Source organism: Convolutriloba macropyga, chromosome 13 (assembly GCF_964194025.1).
Source record: "Convolutriloba macropyga chromosome 13, txConMacr16.3, whole genome shotgun sequence".
Classification (NCBI taxonomy): domain Eukaryota; kingdom Metazoa; phylum Xenacoelomorpha; order Acoela; family Convolutidae; genus Convolutriloba; species Convolutriloba macropyga.
In genome coordinates this window covers 38,132,947-38,154,995 of record NC_134480.1, presented here as the reverse complement: position 1 = coordinate 38,154,995, position 22,049 = coordinate 38,132,947, and the positions used below count along the sequence as shown (strand labels likewise).

The 22,049-nt window shown below is 34.1% G+C and overlaps 1 protein-coding gene across 1 annotated transcript; it reads right to left on the bottom strand.

Annotated features, from left to right (window-relative positions):
- Nucleotides 1-530: 530 nt before the first annotated feature.
- Nucleotides 531-20,313, bottom strand: LOC142351843 (myeloblastin-like). The gene is made up of 5 exons (XM_075404067.1): nt 19,961-20,313; nt 19,112-19,204; nt 13,877-13,970; nt 4,120-4,302; nt 531-921 (listed from the first exon to the last, which is right to left on the bottom strand). Exons 1-5 carry the CDS (start codon nt 20,157-20,159, stop codon nt 615-617), a joined length of 876 nt encoding a protein of 291 aa, XP_075260182.1. The 5' UTR covers nt 20,160-20,313; the 3' UTR covers nt 531-614.
- Between the last annotated feature and the right edge of the window lie 1,736 nt (nt 20,314-22,049).

Genomic DNA, 22,049 nt, shown 5'->3' with positions numbered 1-22,049 from the left:
GTTGCTGTTAAGCAATTCTGGCTTGCGTTTCTTAATAGCTGCTTATGCAGGATCGGAAGCAAAAAAAATAACGGTCACTTTAATGACACAGATCGACAATCGTTGGATGAAATGCTCTCGAACGATATGCAGGGCAAAATCGAGGCTTGTAACTCAGAGGTTTTTATGGGTTTATCAAAAACCCAACCTAGAGGGTTTGCGCCCGCGACCTCACGGCTTGCTGTCTTAGATCATAACCACTAAGCTATTTCTGCTTTGATACACACTCGCATACAATCGCTATTTTCGGAATCAGAGCAATTTAGGCCACGGTAAGAATAAAGGGGTGACAAATAATTTGAGAGCGAAGAATGTTCTAGAACAAAAAGCACAAGAACAAAGTTTTTGCTTAAAAAGACACTCCAGTTTACAATAATTGCTTCAAATTTCGTTCGACGACAACTAACACTATTTGTGAGAAGACTTTTTCACCACCATGAAACGACCTTGCTCTACTTTAATTGGCTATGAAAAGACTCTAACTGGGACGTTTAATTATAGTCAATATTGACCTCTGCCAGACTTTTAATATCTTTTCATAAGTGAACTGCAACAATCCTGACGCTGTGAATTTTTCAATTAACTTGCATTGTAGTTCTGATCCAGTCAACCAAATAAGGCACACTGGCAAAGTAACTGCCACCCCTGCAACTGTTCTCCAGATTGTCAAACTGGATGTTGTAATAACTGGCAACTCCCAGAACACACTCAGGCAGTCCAGTTGAGCAATGGAGGGTATATAGCGGACTTCCATCATCCATATAACATATGTTGGTGTCCAGTCCATGTAAATGTGGAAACGTACAGATTTGATCTTCAGGACATGAATCGAGTTCAAAAATCTCTTGTGAACGAAATTTGCTCTCTTTCAGTGTCGTTGCTAACGGGAATTGCTTCATCTCATTAAATTTCGTAGTGATTAAAAAATTTAAAGATTTACAAGAATCTTGCAGGCTATCTTGCAAGAGAATACATACTTCTTGTAAGATTCTTGCAAGAATCTTGCAAGTTTTGTATCATCTTGCAAGATTCTTGCAAAATTTGAATCCGCTCATCACTAGGTTTGCAAATGTTGAATAACAAACACGGGTCGAGATTTTGTCGATAAAAAATAGGCATTGCTGTGCCTAGCGGTGAAAAAAAAGTTCACGAAATAGCGTCAGCACCTTTTAGTTGAGCATACTGGGGGGGCAAACAGAAAAGACCCGGAAAATATACCAAAAGAAATAAAAAAACATGTTTGTAACATCTTAAAAAATTTTGATTCAAACAGCATTTACAGTTGACAACCAAAAAAAAAATAATTTCAGATTCAGACCCCTTCTTGTTTTTAGGCTTTTCGATTTGTTTATTAAAACTTAGACAAAAATCTATGGATTTGTTTCGATAATGATTCTTTGTTTTCATCGTGGCAATGTATAAGTCAACAAATGTTGTTCGCACAGGGGAACTCACGTGATTTATTTTTTTGTGTTTGAATAATTTGTTTCTGACAACAGCCGACAAACAACTAAACTGAATTTAGGTGAAAATTGTGAAATAAAGATTCGACTAACATTTAAGCCATATTGATGATTGGAAAAAATTGCCATATTGATGATCTTGTGGAAAAAAATAAAACTTGCAAATTCTTGCACGAAATTAAAAATGATATGCGAGTCAGCGTGCCCTAAAAAGAACGTTTGGAACAAGTATTGATTTTTTGAAGAGACTTTTTGAAGAGATTTTTTGCAGCTCCAATTGGCATTAGGAAATTCTTTCAGGAATGAACAAAGATAATAATTGTGCCACTTTTTGTTTTGTGATAATAACAAAGATAATAATTGTGCCACTATGTTTTGCCTGCTGGCTACAAGCTGGGGTTGAAGGTTTGTTGAAAACTTTTGACACTTAACCATCTGATTAAACTTACCCAAATCTTAATGGTATTGTGTAGCTCTGAGTTTTGCGGATTAAATTTTTTGTACTCTCACAAGACACTGACAAGATACATTTGAACAAACTCATACCCCCATATCTTACATAGTAAACTTCCCTAATACAAGTCTTCTTTTAATGTTATCATTATTAATATCATTATCAAGTGAACTTCTGAAGGATAAACTTAAACAGTAATTTAAATTACATGAACACGAAGCTCAATGAAAACTTTCGGACTGAATTTGATCATAGTGAATTATAGTTTTGCTTCCACACCGCATTGCCCGATTATAGGACATTAGGCCGAATTTAATGCTATTCGCATACCTTTTTGCGGCTTTTAGCAGTGATACTTCGACTCGGGCTTCCCCATAATCACAGGCTCTCCCACGCAGGTTTTATTTCTCCGCTCAAAACGATGAAGAAAATAACGGCATTGGGAATACTTTTTACGAAAATGCAGCTCAAAACTCTTACAGATTTTTGGGCTGCAATGGCCTGTGAAAGGGTAAAAGAGTTAAGACTTGCAACTTTTTACCCCATTAACAGTTCAAATATAAGTAACAGTGGTATATTAATTTTTCCACTGCACCCAACTTTTACATCATTTTATCACTCGTGGCGCCCTATTGCAGCCCCAAAAGACGTAGGAGTGATTTTACTTAAGAAGTCCTCCCATTGCATCGTCACTGTTACATCACTTCACTTTACCTCCTCCCCTTGCCGCTACCTTCTTACAGCATTTTACCCCTTTTTTAAAAAAAAGTCTCTCACTGTTGAATTTATCAACCCCCCTTGGAAACCCCACTCCTACTCAATTTTACAGCCTCTGAACGAGGTAACCACCTGGGTTGACTTCATAGTTGAAAAAGTTGCAAAGTTACAACTTCTTATTATGTCGTCTATGAAAAGTTGTATATCTAGAACTTTCATATAATGAAAAATGTAAATAAACAAATTTATAGAGAAATCATGAACACGGCTAAAACAAAGCACAAATAATGTTTTTCAACAAAATTAGTAAGAAAAAATTGAAAAAAGTTACTTCTCAGTTATACCGTATTTATGGAAAAGTTGTAGTCATAGAACTTCATAATAAAAAAAAATGCAGCCTAGTATTTAGAGATCACAATAGCCAGATGTTTCGAAAAGTTGTTATTCTACTGTAAAGTGAAATCTGCGCCTCAGGTGACCTTTTTTAGTCATAAAAATTCATAGAGCAAAACCAAATTTATGTGCTTCTTAACAGCCAAAATTAATGTTTTGAGTAACTTGATAAATTTATTTCGGTGCCGATTAAAATAGTCACACGTGATTTATGCAATATGAAAAGACTCTGGGTCGACCGATATTGGATTTGAAAAGACCGTAGGTCGACCGATATGGGACATGAAAAGACCGTTGATCGATGTATGAAAAGACTGTTGGTCGACCGTATGAAAAGACTTTAGGTCGACCATTACTAGGAGGTTGACCGTGTATTTAAGGTAAGGAAACACCCCTCCCCCCGGTCGACTTTATAAGTCTTTTCATAAAGTCGACCTCTCAACTAGGTAATCATAGAATTTTCCTTATAAGATAAAGTAGTAATCATAGAACTTTCCTTACGAGACAGTTGTAACCATAGAACTTTCCTTTATGGTAAAGTTGTAACCATAGGACTTTCCTTTATGGGAAAGTTGTAACCCTAAAAATTTCGGACAACTTTTTTCGTCTATGACATAAAGGATCCATAAGAGGAGGAAAGTTCTAGGATAACAACTTTTGGTTTACCCGGGCATACACTCTCTTACATTTTTTTCCCCTGAACAGCCCCACTCTTGCACTATTTTACACCCCTTGAGTAAATTACCCCACTCTTACATCAAGATTTTGATCATGTGGGTAATTCCCCAAGAAACCTCCCACTGGAGTCAAATGTAGCCCCACTCTTACACCATTCTAGCCCCCTGGCAAATTACCTCACTCCTACATCACTTTAACCCCTTAGACAAATTAACCATTCACTCTTACAGCAGGGTGGGAAGATTTTGGGGAAGAGGTTTTACCCGGGCTGTATTAAAATGGTGCCAGTAAAAGGTGCGGCACTTTTTTTAGTCACTGATTATATAAAAAGTGGTTTGCATAAAAAGATCCGATAGTAAGAAAAATCAATTCCCTTTTAATCCATCTGGCACTTCGATGTTATGTCTAACCGTCGACCCCATTCCACAAGTGCCAAGGACTGTCCCGTGGTTTACTGGCTCTGAACAGAGAGCAATAATTCTGTATTTTGGCATCAATAAGGTACCATCTGTAAGTCTTAATAACGCAATATCTTCTGTGTTGCTCTCATTGATGTTACTGAAGCAAAAAAAAATAACAGCTGTTATCGCATTTACTTTCCAATCAAAATGGAGACAATTTCGCCAAAAGCAGCTGAATGCTCAAAAGGAGTTCTCTCTTAATCATAATCAGGTACCAGGGGGCACACAAAAGCTGTACTATCATCCCCTGTAATTAAAAAACTCAAAATCTTGCAAGAATCTTGCAAGCCATCCTGCAAGAGAATACATACTTATTGCAAGATTCTTGCAAGATTCTTGCAAGTTTTGAAACGAACGTGCAAGATTTTTGCAGAATTATAAGTCCTGCTGGCCAGATTCTTGTAACATTTTGGATCCAGCTTGCAAGATTGCAAGATTTTGAATGCACATTTTTTTTTATTTCGTGGCTGCAGGGGGCAACTGGTCGAGCTGACAATGAACGTTAAGCACAAGGAAGTAACACAAGAAAGAAATGTCGGAAAATCATCTCATTTCAATTTAAAAAACCCGACTTTTTGATTTTTCCTTAAGATTATTCCCTTACAAATAGCTAGAGGAGAATTGAGCAGAGCACGGGGCAAAAAATCTGGCTCAAAACGCTCTCTCCAAAACAAAACAAATTAGAAAACGAATTAAAGCAAAATAGAGCACATAAAACAGCTAAAACGCCCCCACGATACAGAAACACACACACACACACACACACACACACACACACACACGCAAAAACATACAACACATACACGCATACACACAAACACGCTCAAATGCACCACCACATCACACACCATAAACACTCTTAGCTCATTTATTATTCTCACTATGCTTTTAGATTGACTGATAAGCTAATATCTGATTTACCAGAAAGTTAAGTTGGACTTTCTTAGATGAGCCTAAGTTACAAATTTACAGAGAGAAGAAAAGGTAAAACTTCAAAAACAAACTGATACTTTTGAAGTGAAATACTTACTATTGATTTCTCTATAAACAATTCGTTTGATAAAAAATGAGAGAAAAAGGTTGAAACTGGTTGTTTTCGTCGTTTATTAGATAAAATAAAGTTAAGAAAAAGAAGGATTTGGATTACTCGAGAAGGGTTCTAGTTGCTTGTTGGAAAATGGTATTTGAACTTAAAATTTTAAAAGATCTGCAAGATCCTTGCTACATTCAAAGGCTATTTTGGGAGAAAAAAGTCTATTAGAATCAGTTCTACTGATCGAAACTATTGTAAAAGTCAATTCATTTGGTTTTGAATTGGTTTTAGCTACCAAAGAAATCCAAAAATTTTCAGAATTTGAAAACTTGTTTAATCAAAATTAATTTGATCCAAAGTTGTTTTCTACGACAATAGTAATCTGTGCTTTCCGTATTGATGTAGCTCACAAAAATCATATGGCATTGCGATTGCCGATATATTGGGTTTTGAACTGTTATTCGATAAAAATTTTTGTGAACTTGTTGAGCTTAGTATGAGTAATCAGATTCAAATGATTGCATAAAATTATGATAGAATTAGGCAGTATCACTAATTGTTAATGAGATAAAATCTTAATTACTCACTTACTATTAATGGCATGTAAGATTCTGCTGTTGCCATCGAAAAATCTCAAAGACCAATGCAAAGCCAAATTATTGGATATTCTCAGGAAGACGATCAAAACCAACGAAAATCCAAAGTTCTAATTTTTAATCTTGTTACGATTACAACAGTAGCATAGTTATTCTGTGCAGCTGAACAGATCACTATAATCAACCACTCGTTTCTTAGAACTCTTCATATGGCAACAATGACAAAAACCAATTAGCGCAAAAATTAAAAAGAAGCAATCCTACTTCAAAGCAGAGTTCGGCTATCGTTGTTTTTTAGTATTATTTATTGGGCTCCAAATTTTTCTTTCAATAATGGGTTCCATTTTTTTCAATAAGCTATTATGCTTTTGATATCGGAACGAGATGTTATATATTCGTTTAAAACAGAGAACAAAAAAATTTAGAACAGCTTTATGGATCCAGAGTGGGCCAACAAAAATCATTGGGTTATCCTATCCAGACTTATTGGTATCTAATTAAACCAATGAGGCTCGGTAATGTGCGTTTGCACATAATGTTCCGACCCCGCTCATCTACAATTTTGGTAAAACTGTCTAACATATGAGAAACAGAAAGAAAACCGCCGAAAAAATGGTGTACGAAAAAAAAATTGCCCCCAGCTCAAATAAATTAGTGGAGTGAAAAAAACGTTATTAAATTAATGAGATCAGCCATTATTAAGAAAGCAGATCAAGACGAACAACAAAATTAAACAACAACAACAACTAACGTTAATTACATCCAAAATCTTTGTCCATTTTTTTATTAAAAAAGCTTAACAACAAAATCAAAACAGTTTTAGATAAAACTGATGAAGTTCATAAACATCTTACTTTACTAGAAAAATCTGGGATCAATCCATAATAGGGCTTGGTAACAATTAGACAAAAAAGAACAAAAACAATAAAGTAAAAACTGCGCATATTTTTTTTTAATCAAAAACAATTAATTTCAAAGTAATGAAAACCATTAGTTATCAGCTGAATTTATCCAACGGGCTTTAGATCACCTATGCTCCTATAGGAGAGCATTAAGACATGTCATTATTCAATGCAAGAAAACGCTGTCGAAGCCGTAGAGCCATACAAAGAAAGACATCAAAAAACACTTTTGTCTTTTTCCAAAACAATTTTTTTTCAAGGTCATGAAAGCTATTGGCTACAAATGAATAAATTTATTAGGTTCCTTTATTGGTCCAAAAAAAGCAATTGAGACATGTAATTAATCAGAATATGTCTTACGTATACAAAAGAACGTCATATCGACAAAAAGCAAATTTTTTTAACCCGTGTCGAAGCCAGCAATATCATGAAGAATTCTTTGAAAACATTAAATTTTGTACTCTTGCGCCTTCCCTCAACAATTTTAATGTCCCATGTGACGTGCAACGATACTAGGTAACAAATAGACAAAAAGAATCTAAATGTGATATAAAAAGTGTGTTTTATTATTGAAAACATTTGTTTTCAAAGTCATTGAAGCAATCAGCTATCAAATAAAATCAGAATAAAGGCTGATTTATTTCTCCATAAGAAGCCAATGAGAGTTTTCAATATCCAGAAAAATCCATACGACTTAAAAGACAAAGTAAAAGCGACAGATAAAGACAAAAGTAAAAAAAAATAGTCAAATTCTTCGTGAAAGTCGTGTTGAAGCCGTTAAAACCGTAATCTATTCCTACGAAGACTTTGTTATGTTCAATTGTGCATAATTTTGAAGGCCAATATTTGATATGTCAACCTTCAATAATGTGATTAAAGTGACAAAATGAGGAAAAAAAACGTTTGAAAATAGGCAAACGCCTAAAATTAAAAAAATTGAAATCTATTGGTATCAAATCAACAAAATCATGACGCAAAACCAGAAATAAAGACTAAATATAAATTTGCTAGAGAGTACAGAATTCTTTCTTAGCTGACACTAAGCTATAGAATGACCAAATTAGGCGAAAAATAATAGCAAAATCCAATAAGCAAATTTTTATTTAAAAATCAAATAATTTTAAATGTCAAAATGACCATAAGCTTTGGAGTAAAAAAAATCAAACACATTATTTTTGAACTGCTTAGGAGGCCAATGGTACCTATCACCATTGAGCTTTGAGTTGAACTGTAGGGTTCTTCACATTAGCATAAAAAAGGGTGAAAATTTTATTATGAGACCGACAGATTAAAGTCGAATTATTTCTAGATTGTTACAGTTCAATATCGGACAAAAACTAGCCTGTTTACTTCTATTCGTCCTGTAAGAGCACTTAATGGTTTTGAATGTTATAGATTTAGATAATTTTTAGTTGAAGTCAAAAACAGATGCTGCGTTTTTGATATCCATTGAGTAAAGTTAGCAGGTTGTTAGTGGTTTTTGGGTCTCTACTCCTGGCAAATTTAATCAAAGTTCACTGAAGAAGCTTATTTCGTACAATTTTTGAGTAAAAAGGCTGACTTTTTGGAATATTTTGCCAAAATTTTAGCCAAAAGATAAAATCAATTTAGTCAACAATATTTATTTGTCTCTAAATATAAAATCGACAACACTATTGTCAACAATTTTAACAGTTAAAATAGAAGGATTTGGATGACTCGAGATGGTTTCTACTTGCTTGTTGGAAAATCGTCTTCGAACACAAAATTTTGAAGTCAGTTGCAAGATTCTTGCAAGGGCTCACTTTCAAAGTCTTTTTTTTTGGGGGGGGGGATATATATTATAATCAGTTTACTGATCGAAACTCTTGTAATGTTTATTTGGTTTGAGAATCGAATAATTTAAAATCAACCTCTCAACCGATTTTGGTGATTTTTTTAGCCTGGGAAAATGTGGTTTCAATTCCCGGTAGAGCGTTTCAGCGCTGAACCAGCATATTTCAAGTGTAAAATCTTAATTCAGTTCTGAAACATTGCATCTCCAGAATATTTTAAATTTCTTTATCTTCAGTTTTTCTTCATTATGATAATGTTGAGGCCATGAAGTCAGCCAAGGCTAACCGTATCCTGTACAGTCTGAAAAATACTCATAGCTAAAAATTAAGTCTAAGCAGAGTAATGTCATACTTTTGTAGCTTATAACTGGTAATTACTATAGTAGTATACACGCTATTTATACATTAGCTAGTTTGTAGGCAATTACCACAAAGCCCATTTAGCTCAGTGGTTACAAATTGCTACGCAATTCAAATGTTACACGCAAATTAAATGTTAAAAGTACCCACGCGGATATTCGAATCGTATATAAATCAAAACTTGTTGGCCGAATTTAAGCTGAGCATATTATTTTTGATGTATTAAATCTTACTCAAAATTCAAGACTGGCCCGTATAGATTGTGACATGAACAGATTACTGCGCATTCCAAAAAAAAAACAGAATGCCTCTATACTGGTTCAGCGCTGATTTACTCTGCCACCATCCTCCGGGTTTTGTGCTCAAGTGAGACCAATATCCTAAAATGTTTATAAACGCATTGAAAACCAATCGCAAAATTATTTTTTTTTGCAATTAAAATGCTTTGTTACGCTGCAATGACCTTGAACATTCATTTAATGTAATATTTAAAAACTTAATTAATCAAAATTAATTTGCTCCAAAGGTGTTTTCTACAACAATAGTAATCTGACAATAGTAATCTGTTTTTGGCTCATTGATGTGGCTCACAAAATCATATGGCATTGCGATTGCCGATATTTTGGGTTTTAACTGTTATTCGATAAAATTTTTTGTGAACTTGTTGAGCTAGGTATGAGTAATCAGATACAAATTATTACACATATATGAAATTATGATAGAATTAAACACTATCACTAATTGTTAAAATTATGATAGAATTAAACACTATCACTAATTGTTAAAATTATGATAGAATTAAACACTATCACTAATTGTTAATGAGAAAATATCTTAATTACTCACTTATTAAAAAACTCAACGTCCAAAGCAAAGGCAAGTTATTGGATAATTTAAGGAAGACAATCACAACCGAAGAAGTGCCAGTATTCTATTTTTACTCTCGCTACGGTTACAACAGTTGCATAATTTTTCTGTGCAGCTGAACAGATCACTATAATCTACCACTCATTTCTTGGAACTCTTCATATGGCAACAGTGGCGAAAACCAAGTTGCGCAAATAGTAAAAAAGTAGTCTCACTTCAAAACAGAGTTTGGCTATCGTTTTTGTAGTATTATTTATTGGGCTCCAAAGTTACTTTTTTCATTAACTTATGCTACTGTTGTTATCGGAACGGGATGTTATATAATCGTATAAAAAAGAGAACAAATACAACAAAAACAGCATTATAGACCCAAAATGGGCCAAATAAAATCAACAGGTTATCCTATCTAGACTTATTAGAATCTAATTAAAACAAGGAGGCTCAGTAATGTGCTTTTGCACATATTGTTCCGATGCCGCTCATTTACATTTTTGGCATGGCTATCAACCATATGAGGAACAGATAGAAAACCTCACAAAAAATATTGTATGAACAAAAAAAAAGCCTACAACGCAAATAACTCAGAGGAGTAAAAAATGCCGCATTAGATTAATGAGACAAGCAATTATTAAGAAACCGAGTCAAGGCGAACAACAAAATCAAACAACAACAACAAACATTAATTATATCCAAAATTTAAGTCCGCTTTTTTAAAAAGCTTATTAACAAAATCAAAATAGCGTCAGGCAGAACTGATGGAGCTCAAAAAAATCGTACTTCACTAGAAAAGATATGTGACCAATCTATAATAGGGTTTGGTAACAAATAGACTAAAAAAGAACAAAAACAGTAAAAAAAAGTTTTAAAAATTGCGCTTTTACTAAAAACAAATATTATCAAACTTATGAAAGCCATTACTTATCAGCTACAATTATCCCACATTATGATGATCATGTATGCTTCCATGGAAGGGCATTAGGACATTAGTCAATTGTTATGCGGTTACAAAAAGATCAACAAACAAAGACAACAATTCAAAATTCCAATAAAACTTGCAAGAAAACGCTGTCGAAGCCGTAAAGCCATACTTTGCTATCAAAAATTGCTTGATTGCGCCTTTTTCAAATGCCAATATTATTGTATGCAACATCTAGATAATGAGACTTGGAAAAAAGTCTAGTCAATGAAACTAGGATAAAAAAAGACACATTAATTTTGAACTGCTTAGGAAGCCAATTGTACCTATCACCAGTGAGCCTCGATTTGAACTGTTCTGTTCTTTACATTAACATGAACAGGATTGAAAAAATTTTCATAAAAGATCGACTGATTAAAAGCCAAAAAAAATAATTCGAGATTGTAACATTCCAAGAATGGACAAAAACTGGCCTTGCTGGTTCTATTCGTCCCTTGAGAGCACTTAATTGTTTCGAGTGTTATATATATATATATATATATATATATATATATATATATAAATATATACAAATATATATATATATATATATATATATATATATATGTATATGTATATATATATATATATATATATATATGTATATATAGATAAATTGTTAGTTAAATTTCAAAAACAAATGCTGCGTTTTTGATATTCATTGAAAAAAATTTGCACAAAGACGTTAAAATTTGATTTCCATAGCACTCGAATTGAAACTGGAAGTACGATTTGTCTCCTTTGCAATTTGTAAAGATAATTTTAGTTTTTTTTGGTGTCTACTACCGGCAAAATTAATCAAAGAGGACTGAAGAAGCTTAATTCGTGCAGTTTTGCACGGTAAAGGCTGAATTTTTGATATATTAAGCCAAAATTTCAGCCCAAAAAATGAAATCAAATCAAATCAAACTTATTTGTGTTTAGATATAAAACCGACAAAACTTTTGTCAACAATTTGACAAATGTTATCAAAATTGACGACATTTTACGCAAAAATTCCGGAAAATGTGAAAAAAAAGTAACTCAAATTGGCCTAATTTTCGCAAAAATCTTGGCTTCGATAACTCTTTCTAGAAAATGAAACTACAGAAATCGTTTTAATTCCATATTCTACGCTGGACGGGCTTTTTAAAGATACCACTCACAACTCTCTACGATGAATATATCGTTCAGCCAAAATTGACTGAACAAAAAACCCCATTTGAAAATATAGTTCCTCCCACCTCAAGAGGGTTCGGAAGAGAAAACTTTTGTGACATGTTTAATTGAAATATCCTATTAGATAGTAGATACAGAAAACGAGAATCTAAGTAGTTCTAAAGTTAATCCTTTGTCGATTTTGATCATTCATAAATTAAGCGTTTTTACTAGTTGCCCCCAACCGTCAACTTTTAATAAAACACTTCTTTCGCCGCCTGAAAATGAAAATAAGGTTTTTGTCGATATTTTTGAGACATCCAATTTCAAATTTCCACCCAAGAACTCTGAGCAAGGGAGTTGAGCAAAATAATTAGTGAAGATAAAAGAAAATGTTTATTTTAATTTGAGAGTCGAATAATTTAAAGTCAATTTTTTAACCAAAATTGATGATTTTTTTAGCCAATGTGGTTTTACTTTTGTGCTCAATTGAGACCAATATCATAAAATGTTATAAACGCATGAAAAACCATTCGCGAAATATATTTTTTGTTCACAATTGAAATGCTTTGTTACTCTGCAGTGACCTTGCACATTCATTTGTTGTAATATTTAAGAATAATAGCTTACGTGCGGGAGGAAACATTTCCAAAATTTTTTCATTTCTTTGCGGATACCTGCTTTGCAAATACAATAACCCCCCTTTATCGTCTTTCAAAAATGGTTCCAAACGTAATTTCTCAATGAGCAAAAGTTTGGTTCCGAGCCGTTAAGTTATTTAAATAAAAAATCATTTTGAGTCCATTGCGCTGCTCTATGTGTTGATCAATAAACTTTTGAACTTGTATAATTAGAATTCCTACTTCTGCAAATCTGTAATCTAATTTTAAAGTTTTTCAAGAAAATTTGAATCGCTCGCCGTTCTTAAAGTGCACATCCACTAATCAAAATTTGAAGGTAAACTTCTGAACTTTAGCGACGACTTGACTATTGTTTTTGTAATTGTTCTTTTGTTTCTGATTCTCTGCCCTATGACATCGCCAAACTATGACGTTTGGTCCTACTCACTTTGAAAATAAGCAAAATACGCAGAAAATTTGATGACGAAAAATCATGAGGACACCAATGAGGCCTGCGCTTCAGTTCTTTTTGCGACCCTCAAAAATCTCCAGTTCTAAGTTCATGAACTGTAATTAAAAAACTCTAATTAGGGTCAGCAGAAATCTCACTGTAAAAGAAAAGTGTATCAGGAATGCAAAATAAACTGATGCCGAAAAACAATGAATGAGATATAAGCGGTAATTTGTTAGTATTTTTTTGCTGAAAATGTGGAAGTTCAGCACCTAGCAAGCGTCTTGTCTGTAAAAGGAGAAACCAATTTTCTCTAGGTTTTTAGCGGCAGGTTATTAATGAGACAGCAGTGATTTCAGCTCACATTTTTTTCGGAGATACGGCGTTAATTTGTTATTATCCCGGACTGAACGCCAAGTTATTATCAGTACTGATCACGTCTCATGTCAATTATTATATCAGTTCTCATTCAGAGCCATGATAAGGTCACTTTTTGCACTTGTCAGTCTAAAGGCAAGTCTTGCCAAGATGTGGAAGTCTAAATGCGATTCTTTGCCACGACTCTGATCACCTGGGGTGCCAGTTGATAGTTTTGGAAGGCTTTGGGGTGTTTTCAAAGCAGCTCGGGAAATTGGACAAAAATTAACCTCGAAATCGTGTTATGTTACAAAAATTTTTGAAATCAAAATTTTCACTCGAAATTTTTGAAAAATTGGCATTGACTTGGGAATCAACTTGCAAGTGTAATCCAAGTCTTAGCCAAGACTTTTCAGACTTGCAGACTTGTTTTTAGACGTGCACAGTAGTGATATGTGCATGTAGACTTGCATTTAGTACTGATCTTGACTTGCACTTCAGTCCGGGATAGCATAGAGTATCATTGACGACTTCTAGATATGCAACTTCAGTACAGAGTTAATCATTAATGGGTCTTACTTTGGTGCACGGAAAATATGGGACACTCGGTGCCACTTAGTGGCGGGTTCCCACATCCCATGAATTGAAGCAACTTCCACCGCCAAATTTTCGTCTAAAACAAAGGCATTCGTTTTTTATAGTTTTTAATATTGAAAAAATACATAGTCAATAAATTTCATAGAAAGAGAGCGATTTCTGAGCACAAGTTCCGTGGATCAGGTATCGAAATTCAACCCAACCCGGTGGATTTTGGAGGTCGTCACTCTCTAGATTGTTACCCAAAAAACTTCGAAGCAAAACATGATTGAAGCCCGAACTTAATTCAAATGCCGGAAAAAACAGGAAACACAAGAGGAAAAATTGAAGATCAACAGTGAATTATAAAAACTATTGATTAAAATTTAAAACCGTAAAAGTTAAACCCTAAACTTTTGTGACAAAACGTTGCTTGAACTGTGAGGTACAGCGTGAATTTAGACAAATCCGCAGAAATCCGTCGGAAAAAAGAAGAAAAGAATATAAAATGCTCAGATTAATTTATCAACAAATGTTTCTAAAGTCAGTTGGAGTACTTATTATAATAGTACCTAATTTCTCAATTGTGGGAGTTTTACCAGATTGTTTTGACACCTTAAAAGATAAATAAAAGTAGCAGCGGTCGGACTTTTGCACTCTAATAAAAATAAACCCTAGCAGTTAAGGAGTTTAAAATTTCTGCCTATTTTGAAATTTCTTAAAATGAGGAAAAAATCAGAAAAATAACTTTTAAAAAACCAATTTTTTTAACCCCTAACAAGTTATTACATCTGCACAAATTCGGAAATTTTACAAGAAACTAAAGTTTTTTAAATTCAAAAAATTGACAACAAACTTGCTAACCTTTTCAAAAACTGTCAAAAAGATTGTTAGCCTCATAAAAGCTGGCAACAAAATTGCTAACCTTAAAAAAATTGGCGGCAAACTTGCTAACATGTTTCCACAAATCGCATCACCTTATTTCTGATGTTTTAACGGATGCGTTTTCAGCATCTTTGAGACTATAATTGTTCAGCAGCTTGCTTGAGAACTAATTCACTTGTTTCGGTTCTAGTAGTTGGTAGCGCCAGTTATCAACTTCAGAATAATCAACTTTCGGGCAAAAAATAACTTGAGTCAAAATAAGAAATAGGTCAATTTCTTAAAAACAGGTCAATTTTCTTAAAAATAGGTCAATTTTCTTAAAAATAGGTCAATTTCTTATAGTTTCTCGCTGTTTGTGCTGCAGAAAAATTATAAAAAATTTTTAAAAGATTCGTGAGACGACAAAAATTATCTACTTATCAAGAATCAAGAACTATATCAATATCAAGAAAGTTTCTAGAAAATCAAGCTCTTTATTTATACTTCTAATGTGTTTAATCAAAACTTCTTTGGGTTCCATGTGCTAAAAATTGAAAAATTGCTCAAAGTTTTAGTCGGGTAAAAAGGAACTTCTTAGTAATATTGTTAAAAAATGAATCTGATCTGTGGGGTTGGGACGTTCAAACTATGTTAAATTTCTGAGTTCTTCTCCTCGAAGAATACGGTAAACGTGACCCACTATTTTTTCTCCAAAAATTCATTTTTAAAACATCACTCCATTGAAAGAAAAAAGAGGTATTTGAGACATTTGTAAGAAAAAGACTTTTGTACACTCAAAATAATGCATAGATAAATTTACCTGATTAGTCATGGCAGCTAAGATCATGTGCCATTAAAATTTACCTGAAAAAATTTTCGCTAAACTTGCGTGCCTGCAGGTAATTCCCGGCAGCTTTTGTTGTTTTTTCAAATGAATAAATTTCAAGCAAAAAATTGTAGAAAAAAATAATTTGTAAATTGGATAAATAGTTCTCATGAAGCTTTGCTATTACTCTTTCCAGCTGAAAAAAGGAACAGAAAAATTTTGATTTTTTAAACTCTTTCTCTGATAGTTCTAATCGTGAGACTCTTGTAATGAATGGGCATTTTTTATTTATAAATAGAAAATTGCATGCCCTACTGAGGAATATCTAGGTGAAATTTATCTTCATGGATAAAAAATAGTGTATGAAACTTTGCAAGTAAAGAGGAGCACAAATATTTCAAAGGTGTTAATATAGTTATAATGTAGTTTTATTGTAAAAACTGAACATTTTAAATAACAGTTAGTGTTAAATTGTCCAAAAAAAACAAATGAGTTTTCCCATATTGAAAAAGAGTTTAAAACTTATATCAATAAATTAAAAGATTAAAAGCAACGATAAAAATATACAGAAGTTAAAGCAAAAATTGCTGCTTAGGACTATCAATAATTGGCAAAGAAACCTCAACACAGATAAAAGATTTCCGAAAAATATCCAGCAGAATGGTATTGAAAAAATATATACTTTATCCTTGATAACTCGTTGGCATAACTGAAGATCCAAATGTACTCGTAGTAGTCCCATCAAAAACACCCCTGGCTGTTAAATTCAAGATCCGCATCAATTAGTAAACTTTAACTGAATTTGGCTCTGTTGATCAATTGATATCAAGTTATAAATATTCAAGCTAAATTATTAAAAAAATTAAGACAAAATTTTCAGTGAAATGTCTTTCTAGCCCGGATCATGGTAACATAGTAACTCAGCGCTGAATCATAGTATTTCAATTCTGCATTTTTACCCTGCACAGTACTATGTTCATGTCCTTTTTTACACTGATCATGGTAAAAATACAGAACAAAAAAAAAGGTTACTCTGAACTTAATCTGCGCAGACTATTTTTACAGTCTGTGCAAAATCTGCTCAGCCGAACTTTACAGATTGCACAGCCGAACTCTACAGACCGCATGTCTGAATTTCAGTCCGTTTTTAAATACCTACGGCTGAGGAGCAGTCCGTTTTTAACTACCTACGGCTGAAGAGCAGTCCATGATCTAGTACCTACGGCTGAGGGGCAGTCCATGATCTAGTACCTACGGCTGAGGGGCAGTCCAGGATCTAGTACCTACGGCTGAGGGGCAGTCCAGACGGCTGGACCTTCGGCTGAAGGATGATCCATGGGACCAGACCTTCAGCTGAGGCGTAGTCCAGAGGACCAGACCTTCAACTGAAGTGGAGTCCGATGGATCGAACCTTTAACAGAAGATCATTCCAATGAGCCACCCCTTCGTCTGAGGAGGAGATAAATTTAATTTGAATTAAATTGAAGCAAATGCTTAAGAATCATTGATTTATTAATAAATTTATAAATATTTGCAGTTACTAGTTCCAGTTTTAATTGAGTTAGTTGTCAATTTTATCTAGCCAATTTATTGTATTTAAAATGGTTTCGGGCAGTTTTCTGTTCGCTTGATTAAATGAATGGCTCACAAAAGTGGGCAAAAAGTCAGAGAATGGGTTTAAAACGTGACTGATAGTTACAACAAGAGAACTGTGGGGGTATTGTGAAGATGTGGGGGTATTGGGGTAGGTTAGTTAAAGTTAGTTAGGGTATAGGTAAAAGTGATTTAAAGCCCCGTGTGATTAGCGATTGGGCAAGCAAGAGAGAGATGGGTCGAAAGTGGACCACTACATGCACGCGAAAGTTGAAATCAATTTATTTTCTCAGCGACCTCAGGCTACATCTGGATACAGATCCGATCTCACTTGGCACATGTTTACTGTGACATGAGCAGTGACCCACCCAAGACGTACATAGATGCAACAGGGACCTCAAAGTGGGGTGGTAGTGCGTACAACATTGACTTAGCTCTACACAATGAAGTGTCTGCGAGTCAGCAAGACCCCGGACTTTAGTACCATAGTATCTCAGCACTGAAACATTGTATTCCAGTTGTATATCGTCGGCCCAGCACTGTATCTATTTTCGTTAGGCTAAAAACTAAAAGACATACAAAACTCCATTACAATCTGAAATAAAAACCATAAAAATTTGCAATTTCGGTCCCAATTTGTCAGGTTCCAGGCACTCGGCGTGTTTTTTCTGGTTTCGGCGTGTTTTTACTGGTTTTGGCGGTTTTTTTTGCTAATCTTAATACGTTTCTTGCGACGTTTTAAGATTGTAAGTCGTCGTCATGCTCAAAAAGTGCATCGCCCAAAATTTCAAAATTTTTTTCGAAATTTTCAATTTTTATCATGATTTTGCTATGAACATCATTGGAATCAAAACCAAGAATGCACAGTCTATTTTCAGAAAAAAAGTATCTATGGGACTTATCCTGCACATTATGAGTGCAAAATACTCTTAAGATACACTGATACAGTACTGGGCCGACGATATACAATTGGAATACAATGTTTCAGTACTGAGATACTATGGTACTAAGGTCCGGGAGACCACTTAGCAAGCCCTAAACACTCAACAAAAAATCGGCCTAGAAAGCAGCGCTTATTACTCAAAACCTTGCATTTATTGAATATGCTGCTATGCAAAGTTTCTGGCAAATAAAGTAGCAACATTATCTTAAATAAATTAGCTGGACTTTCTATAATTACTTATTAATCAAAAATTGATAGAAAGCTATAGAATACCAGAGAAATTGATTTTGTAGATTAGGAAAAGATAAGTACCTTGACTGCACTGTTATGTATTTGTTTAGATAACCCTTGTAAATTACCGCAAGATCACAACTAAGGGCCTCAAAATGAGTTTCCTTAAATTTTCAAATATTGGGGTAAGATAATATTTGACGTTTTTTTTCTACCCTCTAGTTTAATTCAGTCAAGACTTTGATCCCGTCTCTCGAAACTTGTACCCAGCCTTTAGTGTAACTAAAGTGTGGGAGTGAAAAATTGTTTTTTAAAAGTAAAAAAAAACCGAGAAAAACCGAGAACCGGAATATCTTGAAAAATGCTATTGCAAACTTTTGACAATTTGACAATTTTGACAATTTCTTACCAATTTTAAAAATTTTTTCTGCAACTTTGGGATACTCTTCAGAACGTAAAGTGCCCTCGTATCCATCAACTCCCTTCGGGCCATTAAGCTCTAGATTCTAACATATTTATAACTGAAGTCTAATTTGCTGCCTGAATTCAGTTGATTTGCCTTCAGTTGATTAGCGCCTAATTAACTTTTTTTTACGCTGAGTGTTCTAAAATGATGTTGCATTTCAAAATAAGCATGACACTATACTACAACTTTTACTTCTCTTTGGGAATCGCTTTCTCTCGGCTTCTCTTCAGCCCGTTAATAAGTCGAAACAGTCAAAAGCAGTAATCTAATTTATACATATTGTCTGTCACATTCAAAATTGAATTTTTTCCTTACATTTTGACGTTCGTTTCTCTTTGACGTGGGCTACACATTTAGCCGAAGTCATGACAAACGCAGCACCAATAATTGTAACGCCACAAAACAGGCCTGGGAACTGTCCGGATATTTACACCCCGAGTCGAGGTGTCAAGGCTAAAAACCGCTTAAAATGAAAGAATTGCGATGAATGCGGTGAAAAATGTAAGAATTGCAACTTTTAACACCTAATACGGCGAATTCGTTGAAAAAACTTCACCGCTAAGAGCCGCCAATCTTGAAAAATTCACCGCTATATTTACCAAGCATCTTCAACGCAGAAAATTTTGCAATAATAAAGATTTATGAATAGCGGTGAATGGATTGAGAGCGGTGACAAAATTGCCGCTACAAACCGCAAACGGTACAAAACTTTACCGCTAAGTTAGCACATTTTTCTATTGACTCAACTTTTTAATGATGGCGTTGAAACTTTTCACTTGCCATTTTCATTAAACTTGTTCTAGCAACCAGCAGATAAATGGAAGACTTTAAATTTTTATTAATTTCTAAAGAATCTTTAAGTCTTTAGGTAAAACAATTTATATAATTCACGAAAATGTATTTTGTTACTGTTTCTGCGTAAAATGAGATAAAAACTCAATTATATTGTTGTTTTTTTTGTTTTTGCTACTCCCACAGAAGAAATAATTTTTCTACAAAACCTCGACATATTTGAAATGACGTTTAAAAATTATAATTGCTATATTCTCACATCTCATTAGGCTGTACAAACCATTATAAGCGCAAAAAAACAGACATTAGTTTGTTCACATTGGCATTGATTACAAAAATTATGTTTGCGGGAGCTGGGACTAGTTTCCAGGCCTGTCGGTTTGTTGTCCTCCAGAAACAGCAATCGGGCGTAAAAGGGCATCGAGTGCGAGTCCACTCCATTGATGATATTATTTGCAAGAATTGATCGAAAGTTTTGACTAGGGAATAGCTGATCTGAGAAAGAGTGGAAAACTTCTCCAACGTTTTTCTGCAAGAAAGCTGCAAACAGTGTTAGGAGGATTAAATTCATTTTTTCACGCAGGGATAATAAAACTAAGTGACGGTCTCAAGCGTATTGTCATTAATTGTTTGCTTAATTGGTTGTGATCAAATTTAAGATCAGCGTCAAACAGTTCACAATTATTTCATTGTTTGTATCCAGAATCAGTTCTAAAAGGTTTGCAAGTAAATGTTGCTGTTAGGTTTGCTATTGTTCATTAGGACTTCTATCACATTTATTGGTCAATTAGAGTTCGAAGTAAGTTTAATTGATGATCAACTGACATAAATCTATTTTGTGAGTTTCCTGTTCAATCAGACTCACTTTAAATGGGTGAACGCAACCCAGGTTGAGGTCTCGGGCGGAAAGCAAGCATGTCCATCAAAAGACACAAGCCAAACTTTAAATGAACACCAAAAATTACATGTTGGCGATTCTATCTATTACAGAATTGAAAGAGGTCAGGCCACAGGCCAGGTAGCATATAGACTACATGACCATGTTTCAAGTCGCCAAGAACTTATGGCTCTTATCGAGTACTGCAAAGCGGTCCAAGATGTTGAGCCAAAATTTTGAAGTGATTTCTGCTCGTAACCTTGCTTACAACACGCAACGTGCAAGTTTTAAAATGGCAAAAGTTCATAGAAGTCAGCTTCTGTCCAGGTATACGGGAACTTTGGGCATTTTAACTCGTCGTACCGCAGACTTTTTGGCAATTTAAATGAAAACCATTAACAACGAGTGTGGAATGAAGTGTCTATTGCGCTGAAATTATAAATGTGCGTGAGTGTGTGCTTACTGTTCCGACCCCTCTTGAGAGGAGGGAGTAACTACATACTCAACTGGGTTTTTTTTGGTTCAGACAATTTTGATCGACCGATATATTCATCATAGAGATTTGTGAGTGGTGTCATTAAAAAGCCCGTCAAGCGTAGAATATTGAATCAAAAAGATTCTTCTGAATTTTGTTTTTTTACAGGGAGATATCGATGTTTAAACTTTTGAGAAAAGAGAGTGAGCTCCGTTAATTTTTTTTTTACATTTTTCCGGAATTTCTGCCTAAAATTAAGCCAATCTTGCTAAACAATGTAAAAATTGATAACAATAACACTGTTGATTGTTTTTTAGAAAAAAAAATTTTGTCGACTATTTTGATTTCATTTTTTCGGCTAAAATCTTTCGCGAAATATTTTGAAATTCAGCTTTTTTCATAAAAAATTGCCCGAAATAACCTTCTTTAGAACACTTTGATTAAACTTGCAGAAAGTACACACCCAAAACAACTAACAAAATCTTTGTAAATTACAAAGGGAACTAGTTCTACTCGACTAGTTCACTTTCATTGAGAGTAGTCGGGAATTAAAAGTTTGCCGTTTTCTGCTTTACTCTATGATTATCAAACACGCAGCATTTATTTTTGTACTTTACGCGATTTATTAAAAGTTTGCCGTTTTCTGCTTTGCTCTATGATTATCAAACACGCAGCATTTATTTTTGATCTTTAACTAACAAATTATGTAGATCTAAAAGATTCCAAACAATTGAGTGTTCTTAATAGACAAAGCGCAATACCAGGGCTGGTTTTGGTCTTATTTTGAAAAAAAAACATTCGATTTTTAACGTTAATTAAAGAACAGTACACTTCAAATCAAAGCTCAATGTTGGTAGGTCAAAGTCGCTACCTGAGCAACTCCACATTATTGTTACTAGTCTCTTCGCAGAACTACGGTTGCTTTGACTTCTAAAAATGTTTGATTTCTAATTAAACAATGGCTTTTAGAACCTTGCCACTATTTTTCTTTTAATTTTTGTCAACTTGTGGCTTAGTGTCAGCAAAAAAAGAATGCTTCTTCTTCCTCTTCCTCCTTCTGAATTGAAACTAAATTTTTTTTGCGGTTTTACGGGTTAAATTATCGGTTA